This window comes from Manihot esculenta, chromosome 10 (genome assembly GCF_001659605.2).
Source record: "Manihot esculenta cultivar AM560-2 chromosome 10, M.esculenta_v8, whole genome shotgun sequence".
Lineage (NCBI taxonomy): Eukaryota > Viridiplantae > Streptophyta > Magnoliopsida > Malpighiales > Euphorbiaceae > Manihot > Manihot esculenta.
Window position 1 is genome coordinate 1,824,374 of NC_035170.2, and position 10,092 is coordinate 1,834,465.

The 10,092-nt window shown below is 32.8% G+C and overlaps 2 protein-coding genes across 3 annotated transcripts; one reads left to right on the forward strand and one right to left on the reverse strand.

The window, feature by feature from the left end:
- Positions 1-2,059: 2,059 nt before the first annotated feature.
- On the forward strand, positions 2,060-6,447 carry LOC110624754 (coronatine-insensitive protein 1). The gene is made up of 3 exons (XM_021770040.2): positions 2,060-3,150; positions 4,339-4,810; positions 5,273-6,447. The coding sequence occupies exons 1-3, from the start codon at positions 2,651-2,653 to the stop codon at positions 6,086-6,088; spliced, it is 1,788 nt and encodes a 595-aa protein (XP_021625732.1). The 5' UTR covers positions 2,060-2,650; the 3' UTR covers positions 6,089-6,447.
- A 72-nt stretch (positions 6,448-6,519) lies between these two features.
- On the reverse strand, positions 6,520-9,406 carry LOC122724903. Of its 2 annotated transcripts, none has more exons than XM_043961012.1 (2): positions 8,942-9,406; positions 6,520-6,632 (listed from the first exon to the last, which is right to left on the reverse strand). In XM_043961012.1, the coding sequence occupies exons 1-2, from the start codon at positions 9,389-9,391 to the stop codon at positions 6,576-6,578; spliced, it is 507 nt and encodes a 168-aa protein (XP_043816947.1). In that variant the 5' UTR covers positions 9,392-9,406; the 3' UTR covers positions 6,520-6,575. The 2 variants fall into 2 exon arrangements, with proteins under 2 accessions (XP_043816947.1, XP_043816948.1); XM_043961013.1 differs by lacking the exon at positions 6,520-6,632 and adding an exon at positions 8,460-8,741.
- Positions 9,407-10,092: the final 686 nt, after the last annotated feature.

A 10,092-nucleotide genomic window follows, 5' to 3' on the forward strand; every position in this document is an offset into this window, starting at 1 on the left:
TTTTTTAGTGGAAAAATAATATTTAATATATAATTTTATATAAATATTTTTTTTTAATGCTGACAGAAGGTTGGGCTATCACTTCTCAATAGCTTGAGAATATTCTCCGTGATTAATATGCGCATCAAATAATACATACTTGAGGGTGAGATTAAAAAGTGTTTTTTCGTGTCACCAGCATGTGAGGTTTACATGGCTCCATAATAGGTCTTATAGACCCTAGGCTATAGGCTTTAACAACACCTGTCTATGCCTTACAGCTGTCACTCGATAAATGCCTGCAAAGTTTTGCAACGTGGCATACATTTTTTTTTCAATAATATTTTTACTTTGAATTACGTAACTCGCCATTTCCAAAATATCAGACTAATAATTTATATGTGCCATAATTTTTGTTTATTGTATTGTTTTACAAATTAAAATTTGATAATTATTTTAGCTAAAAACAAAATTTTTTATTGTTTTTCAGTTATTTCTTTCTTTGATATAAAATAAAAATATTAAATTTATTAAATATGAAGAAATTATTTAGATTTTATTTATAAAAAAATAATGAGAAATTATATTAAAATTTAAATTCAAATAATTATAGAGTTTAATTTTATAAAATATGAAATATTTTAATTAAACAAAGATAAATGTATGTATAACAATTTACTCTATCTCTTTTTTTTATTTTTTTAAAATAAAAAGTGGGGATTTGAATCTGAAATCTCTCATATTTATTCGGATGTACTTACTATCAGACTAAACCTGTGAGTGCATCAAGCATTCATTTTATTTAAATAATAATAAAATAATAAAAATATATAAATTATAATTAAAATTTTAAAATCAATCAATATATTCAGTACATTTAAATTTAATTAGAATCCAATTATTTAAATTATAAAGTCTAAAATTATATTAATTAAATAAAATTTAATATTTTTTAAATTTATTTAGATGTATTTATCATTTATTCTGAGTGTATAAATTATTATTAATGTATTAATATTAAATTAATTATTAATCTGCCTTAAGAAGTATAGTTTTTCTTGTGTAATGCTGCTCAGTGGTGCGCCATTGTAGCATTCTTTTGTGTGATTGGTATGTCTAATTTTCTGATTATTTTCCATTTATTTTGTGAGTCAAGGTTTATCTTGATAGATTTCTTTTGCCGCCTTTACTTATTGTTCTGAATTTCTTTTAGTTTGCATGTCAAGGCAGTTTTGATGTTATCGACAGTCAACGGTGGACGAAACAGTGGAAGTCGATATTTTTTTGTTTCTTAGGGGAGCGATTGTGTTGGGCAGAATGAATTTTTTAATTTTAAATTCTGTAAATACTCTGTAGGCTTATATTTTTGTCCATTCTGAGCTTTTATTATAATTGAAAAAAATTATAATTATTTTTATAATTATTAAATTAAATTAGTGGATTTAGTAATAGTTATTGAAATATAAAGTAAAAGATATTCCTGTTTTATCTTTTCTTTTTATTTTAAATTATAAAAATTAATTTTATAATATAAATCAAAATTTGTTTTAAATGTCTCAAATTTTTATATTTTTCCAAAGGTTAAAAAAGGTGTTACTTTATGCAATATACAAATATAATTTCAAAACGTTACTTTAAGTAAGCAATAAAATGAAAATAAAAGAATTATAGAATAAAAATATTTCGTGAAATAAACATGATAAATATGAAAACACAAGTAAATGGAAAAAAAAGAAAATCACAAGAAAACTATAAAAAAACGAGACCCGATTTCATAATTGTATAATTAATAATCAATTCTAAAAAAAAGCATATTAGAGACAACTTGCTCTTTTTTTAATTTAATTAAAAGCAATTATGATCTACTATAGTCAGTACTAGCAACGAACATAGACGTCGTCTAAAACGGCGCCACATCATGAGATGCACGAAAGAGAAATTTTAAGAAAAATGAAATAAAATAATTATATTATATCTGCGTTTTGATTGGTTGACGCACTACACTTTTGTCGTTTTGTCTTTATCATTTCATCGCTCTTACACTCTTTCAGTTGATCATTTATTATTTATTATTATTTTTTTTTTTTCTTTTAAACTGGTTCATCGTCCCTCATCCATAAATCCCACAGAAAATAGAGAGAGAAGGAAGAAAAAAAAAAAACTGTTTAAACTGTCGCCGTTGGATTACTCTCCGCTGCATCTCCGTCGTCTCTCCAATTGTCTTCTTCTTCTCACCTCCTGCTCACTTGAACATTTGTTTCCATGATTGTTCGCGGTGGCTGCCGCCTACTCTCGGTTGCTCGATCTGATGCTCAAGTATCGATCCGATTGCATCGATTTCTGAGCCTCCGCCGCTTGAATCCCCGCAGGCTTCATCGTGCTGGGACTTGACATCGCTGCTTTTACTTCTTTTACGTTTATTCTGGTGTTTCTTTGATATATCTTTCTTTGTTTTTTCATCCATACCGGGATAGCTTGAGTAGTTTTGGTTTAGTTCTTTGAGTTGGTATTGTTTCTTGATAGGTAGGTGTTTGAAGATTCGTATTGTTTGAATTTTTATTTTGAAGAAATTAGTGTATTTGAGAAGCTTCAAATCCCTGAAAGCTGAGTTTGGAAAGTTTTGAACGATCAGTTTTGATAGGAGTAGCTGCAAATCTGTAAATTTTGATCGATGGAAGAGGGAAATAAGAACAAGAAAATCAATAGAATGAGTTACAGTAGCGGCATGCCCGACGTAGTTCTAGGCTGTGTGATGCCGTATATCGATGACCCACGCGACCGAGACGCCGTTTCACTTGTTTGCCGCCGCTGGTATGAGCTTGACGCCCTTACACGAAAACATGTAACCATCGCTTTATGTTATACTACAAGCCCGGATCGACTACGACGTCGCTTCAACCACCTTGAATCCTTGATGCTCAAAGGGAAACCAAGGGCTGCTATGTTTAATTTGATACCTGAGGATTGGGGAGGTTTCGTCACTCCATGGGTTAATGAAATTGCCGAATCGTTTAATTGCTTGAAATCACTTCACTTTAGACGCATGATTGTGACTGATTCGGATCTGGAGCGCCTAGCTAAGTCTCGCGGCCGGGTTCTGCAGGTCCTGAAGCTTGAAAAGTGTTCTGGGTTCTCTACTGATGGGCTTTTACACGTGGGTCGCCTCTGCAGGTAATTTTGCTTATAATTGTTCGGTGACAAATGTTGGGTCTTACCAAAAATTATTTAGGAGATTTGTCAGTTTGCTTTTCGTTTTTGATCGTTTATTTATTACAAATATTGTCATAAATTATTTGGATGGGTTTTTGCTTAATTCTTTCGTTGATTTTGTCAAGTTTGTTATAATTTTATTTGATACGGGGTGTTATCTTAGATGTTTGGTGAGACATATCTTAACATTGAAAAGGAACTTTGGTTTTCACTTACGTGTGGGTAGAGGGATTCGATGCGCCTGAAGATTTGCTTCATATCTCTACTTCTTTGGGATTATTTTCTTTTCAGCTTTAAAATCTTGTTGGATGACCTTTTGCCTTTTCGTCTAAGCTTCAATGTCTGCATGAGCGATGGATATTTACTTAATTCTTTAGTATCTTTAGTTAGTTCTAGGTTGTTTCCTTTGGTTTGATGCTAATGTCTTTCAGGACCTATCGATGTTGGCAAGTTGCATCTCCTTATTTTCCTTTCATTTCCTGGAGAGAAGTATCATACATGAAAGCTGTATAATTAGTTCCATATCTTGGGAAGAAAAGATTTGTTTACTGTTTGGGACGTCATGAGAGTAACTGTATTGTATGCTTTAGAATTGATGTTCATATGTTCCTACAAAAAAGGAAAAAAAAAAAGAAAGAATTGATGCTCATATCACCTTATTGTGTCTAGTTGATATCTTCTTTGCGCAGATTTTGTGAATTTAGCTCTTTTCAGGTGTATAATGTAGAAAGTAAATTTGGACCAGATAGGTTGATAGGTAGAATGCAAGCTGCATGTCCTGGTCCCTGCTATCCCATTCACTAAAAGCCTACACCTGAATTACTTGTTAGTCATGAAATTATAGGTTTTGAAGACGGCAGTTTTATTTTTCTTCCTACCTTTCCACATGGTCCAGGTCTCTTAAGACTCTAGATTTTGGCCTGGTCATGGAATTTTCTTCCGGTTGCATTTCCCTTTTGTAATATGGTTAACGGTCATTATGCCTTAAATCTGATCCGAAATGAAAGCATTTCCCACTTTTCTGCTGCTTGGCATTCATGTCACTTGATCTTGGTTATTACTTGCCCTTCCCGTCTCTCTTTAATTCTAACTGGTTTGCAGTCATAATATAATGTGCTTTTTGTTGACTACTATTGTTTGTTTCCCCAGGCAATTGAGAACATTATTTCTGGAAGAGAACTCTATTACTGAGAAAGATGGTGACTGGCTACATGAGATTGCCTTGAATAATACAGTTCTTGAGACTTTGAATTTTTACATGACGGACCTCAACAAAATCAGATTTGAAGACCTTGAGCTGATAGCCAAAAACTGTCGCAATTTAGTCTCTGTGAAGATTAGTGATTGTGAAATTTTGGATCTTGTTGGTTTCTTTCATGCTGCAGCTGGTTTAGAAGAATTTTGTGGGGGTTCCTTTAATGATGCACCAGACAAGTACTCTGCTGTAACATTTCCCCGAAAACTGTGTCGTTTGGGTCTAAGCTATATGGGGAAAAATGAAATGCTTATAGTGTTCCCTTTTGCATCCATGCTCAAAAAGTTGGATCTCCTATATGCGTTGCTTGACACGGAGGACCATTGTCTTCTAATTCAAAAATGCTGCAACTTAGAAGTTCTTGAGGTAGGACTTGATTCCTCTCTAAAATGGAGTATTGTAATACAGTTCTTATTATTTGCTTCTACTTTGTCAGTTTCCATTTCTTTGAGTTCTAAAGAGCATAGATATCCGCTAGGGTAATATTTTCTCTCCATTTCTTCTTTGAAAAAAAATTACATCATTATCATAATTGCTGCTTTAGTTTCAGATAGTGCATAATCCCCAGAATTTTACCTTGTACTGTCTTGCATAATTATGTGGCTTAGCCTAGCTCTTGACTCTTGAGGTAGTAAATATCTTCTATTGATTTACAAGAAAGAGAATTTTGATTTTTTTTATTTATTTTTAAATAGCTGCAGAATTTGGCAGATATTTTAGGAAACTAAGGGTCCCTGTGCTTGTTTGTTTGTGGAACTCTGTGTGGATTATGTATATAGTTTAAGGACATCTTATCATTTTATTTTATTTTTTATTTTATATTGACAGACGAGAAATGTTATTGGAGATCGAGGGTTGGAAGTTCTTGCTTCAAGTTGTAAGCGACTAAAGAGGCTTAGAATTGAGCGTGGTGCTGATGAGCAGGGAATGGAGGATGAAGAAGGCGTAGTTTCACAGAGAGGACTAATTGCTTTGGCCCAGGGCTGCCTGGAACTGGAGTACATGGCTATTTATGTTTCAGACATCACAAATGCAGCTCTAGAACACATTGGCACTCACTTAAAGAGATTGAATGATTTTCGACTGGTCTTGCTTGACCGAGAAGAGAGGATAACAGATCTACCTTTGGACAATGGCGTTCGATCTCTATTGAGGCAACGTAAACTCCGAAGGTTTGCTTTGTATCTTAGACCAGGAGGATTGACTGATGTTGGTCTTGGTTATATTGGGCAATATAGTATAAATGTGAGGTGGATGCTTTTGGGTTATGTTGGGGAGTCTGATGAAGGGCTTTTGGCATTTTCTAATGGATGTCCTAGTCTACAGAAACTAGAAATGAGGGGCTGTTGCTTCACTGAGAGTGCACTGGCTAGAGCTGTTATGCAACTGACGTCTTTGAGGTACTTGTGGGTGCAAGGCTATAGAGCATCATCCATTAATGGCCGCGATCTTTTAGCGATGGCTCGCCCCTTTTGGAACATCGAGTTGATTCCTCCTAGAAAGGTGGTGATGGTTAATCAGGTTGGAGAGGATGTTGTGGTTGAGCAGCCAGCTCATATACTTGCATATTACTCCCTTGCTGGACCAAGAAGAGATTGTCCAAGCACTGTTGTCCCCTTGGTGGTGGGGCCAGTTGCTGCATAGAGCTGTATATGATGTTGCCTCTTTTTTCTCTTTTTGGTTTTTTCCAGTGATGCGCTGTTTGTAAATTTACCTAATCTTTTCGTTTTTCATTTTGGGTAAGAGGGTTTCAGTTCTAATTTTACTTGTGGACCTTTGTCCTGTAATAAGCTTTAGCATTTTCCAGTGTAATTTGAAACCATGTTGTACACTTGGTTCGGGTACTTTCTTGTTCTGTTGTTTAGGGCCAAGTAGAAGAAGCTTAACCGTTTGGAGATTTGTACGTCGTCTTCAGGATTCAGTGTTGTTCGTCTGAAACTTTTTTTTTTTTAACACTGCGATCTGAAACTTGGAATCAATGCCTCTGACCGTTCTCATTTCAATTCACTTCCTCTGAATAATCTCTTGGATTTGATTCTCAGTTTCACAATTTACTCTTTTTAATGAACCTCTCTTTTCTTTCATTTCTCACCATATCCAAACTCGATAAAGTTAGTTTCCACTGGCTGATTCAATCAAGCTCCGAGATTCGTTTTGGAATCCTCTTTAGAACTGTGGGGAGCCCACGCTGCAAGGTTAAACGTAGCTCCAATTAGACAGTAAATTCAGTTACGTAAACAGCTGATATAAGATTTATTAATTAGGATATAAGAGTTATCAATTACATTTTAAATCATTTTAATAAATAGAACATATTATTTTTCACACTCACAGGCTTAATCTATAGCACGTACATCTTAATAAATCTAAGAAATTTCAGTTCTACTCCCCGAATTCTCTATTTGCAATTCAAAAAAAAAGTATTATTTTTCAAAATTTATTAATTTTATAACATCTAAATTAAATTTTTATATCAATAAATTATTTAAATAGTAAGACATGATAAATAAATTAAAAATATTAAAAGCAAAGATTAAATTAGTAATAATATTTATTTTTTTATAATAATATATATGCATAAAAATAATTATATTAACAGCAAATTCATTAAACATGTAAAATAAATTCGTTAAAATTGATTTGTTTTTTCTCTGCTGTTAAAATTGACATCAACTATATTTAACAGTTTAATCTTATAAAACCATTTTGAATACCACCATGTGACTATAAACATATAAAAGCTATAAAATGGTGAAATGAATTATTTATTATTGAATTTTACATTCAAAATTAATATATTTATTTTTCATAAACAAATGATTTAATGCAGGTGGATGAGTAGATATTGATAGTTGTGGTTAAGAATGTGGCACTTCGTTATTGTATTGTTCCATCATTGAGTCACTGCCTTGAAAAATACATAAAAACTTTGTTAGAATATTGATATTTTCGTAATTACTACTTAATGCTTAGTATTTATAATAATATATCTATTTAATTTTTAGATTTTATAAAATATAATTATTTAAATTTTTATATGTTCATGTAAATTATACAGATTTTAATTTTTTAATAAATATATATAAATATTTATAATTTTATCAATGAGTTCGAATAGCATTTATAAATACCGGTAGCGGTTCGATTTCTGAATTTTTATGAAAATGTATATTTATGAATAGAATTTTATCAGGTACACTGGATAGAATGTATAGTAAACTTGCTATGAGTTTCGACGACATTAAGTTGACCTAAATTTTAGTGCCGGTAGTGGTCCGATTTTCAGATCGTTACATACCATCTAAAACTAAAAAGATTTTTAAATTAACAAAAGTAAAATATTTAATAAATTTTGTAATAGTTATTATTGTTTTGTTAGTTAATAATTTTAAAAATAATCTTTAATATTTTGAATAAAATAAAATATTAATATTTAAAATATGAGAAAATTCATTATGAAAAGTCATTTTTTAAAATATTTAATTAAATAATAAAAAATTAATATTACCGAATAGGTCTAAATTATACAACGAAAGATATTTATTTTTTTTCTTATTAAAAAATAATAATCTCATATTAAATTGATGAGACAAAGTCAAGTTTATGTTTTTATATTTTTTAAAAATGAAAATATTAATTTAGATTTGTGACATCATCGTTTCGTCATTACAATTCATACCATTTTAAGGTAACTTTAATTCATTTTAGAAATAATAATCAAAAATAAAATTTCTATTTATGTGCTTAATTTTTTTTATTAATATTTTTGTGTTAAAATTTATTTAAGTATTTGAAATTTGAATAAATTTCAAAATACGCATTAGGTAATTTCATTCAAGTTTTAGAGTGATCAAATATATTCTCAAACCCTCTTTTTATTTTTTCTAAAATTATTAATGAAAAAGAAAGTAAATGTCTTTCTTTTTTTTCAAATATTTTTCATCTATTTTTATTTAAAAATTATTTTTCTCTTATTATTTTAGTACTAGAGAAGGCTGATGGGTAGGGGTGTGCATCGGTCGGTTCGGTTCGGTACCGAATTGAACCGGCAAAAACCGATTTAACCGAATTCTTTTAAATTGTAAACCGAACCGAACCAAATAAGATATAAATCGAATCGAACCGAACCGAATTGGTTCGGTTCGGTTCGGTTCGAAATCGGTTTTTGATCTTTTCAGTTAGCTTAATTTCGAAGCAAATTCTTTTGTTCACAAATTTGAAACTAACAGATCATCTGCTTCATATACAGGCTTCAAATTTCAGAGCAAAAGCCGAGATGAGATTCAATCAGCTTTAACTGAACATCAAAAGCCAACAATTTTACTCAGGAAATATAAAGTTCAAAATTTCCCCCAAATGTAGAGGAAATTTAGGAGGCGAAGAAATTGATTTAAACATACATCAAAAGGAGAATGGTGAACAATGAGAATCCACACCAGCAACAAATTTTCTTTAAAACCATTAGAAAAACAAAAGAATGGAATCAATTGAATTTACCTTGTAAGGATCAATAGCTTTCGCCTCTCCAAATAACAGAACCAAAGATAAAACGACAGTCAATGACAATGTAAAGGGCTTGTTCATCTTCTGAAAATCTGCAGTGCGAAAGGGAATATCCCACTGGGTGGGTGGATGGCCGTGGCTGCGGGACTGAAGACGCGAAGGATGGAGAGAAAGACTCTGGCTGGCTTTCGCGAGTGGGTGAGTCCGTGGGTGGGTGGCTGCGGGACTGGCGACTGGGTGGGTGGGTGGCCGTGGCTGCGGGACTGAACTGAAGGACGAGAACGGAGAAGGGACGAGAAAGGTGAGGAGACTCTCGCTGCCGTCAGCGTGCTTCAACTGAGATTGAGGTTTGAGAGAGAGGGAGGTAGGTAGGTGGCTGCCTGTATGCGGGAGCGGGATGGGAACTTGGAAAAGTGACGAAGTTAAGTGATATAACCCTATCATAAAACGCAACGTTTAAGGCTGATTCGGTCGGTTCGGTTCGACCGAATTATTTTGTCTCTAAAACCGAACCGAACCGATCAATCCGAAATTTTCAAAAATTAAAACCGAACCGAACCGATTTTATTTTAAAACCGAACCAAATTATTAAATCAAATCGGTTCGGTCGGTTATTTCGGTTCTGACCGAACAGTGCTCACCCCTACTGATGGGTAGTGAGATTTGAGATTTTTCAAAAAGATTTTTAGACATTTTTACCTTTATCATTAGGTTAATGTATCACTATAAATTGATAGCAGTTTAAGTAATTGGTGTCGAGCAAAGATCACAGGTACAATTATCAGCTTAAATAGATTAATATTTCACTTAAATCTCTTTATTTAACCACACTTAGACTATTGATGAACGTCGACTTCTCTCACTAGAGGCGAGACACCTGACTTGATTCTGGAGAAAAATACAGGCTCTATTCCATCAAGTCACACGCATGTGATGAGAGGTGAATTGGATTGACTACATGCATGGGCCTATCAATGAAAAATTTAGTTCAATAATGTGACAAGGTAAGGAAAGCAAGTCTAGTCATTTCGCAGCTCTGCAAGTATACATGCCGGAGAAATTAAATGGCCGCCTGGCGGAGAGAGATGTTCTGACGCATTCGTACGTACTGATCTGAGTGACAGAGACAGATGACACTATAACAA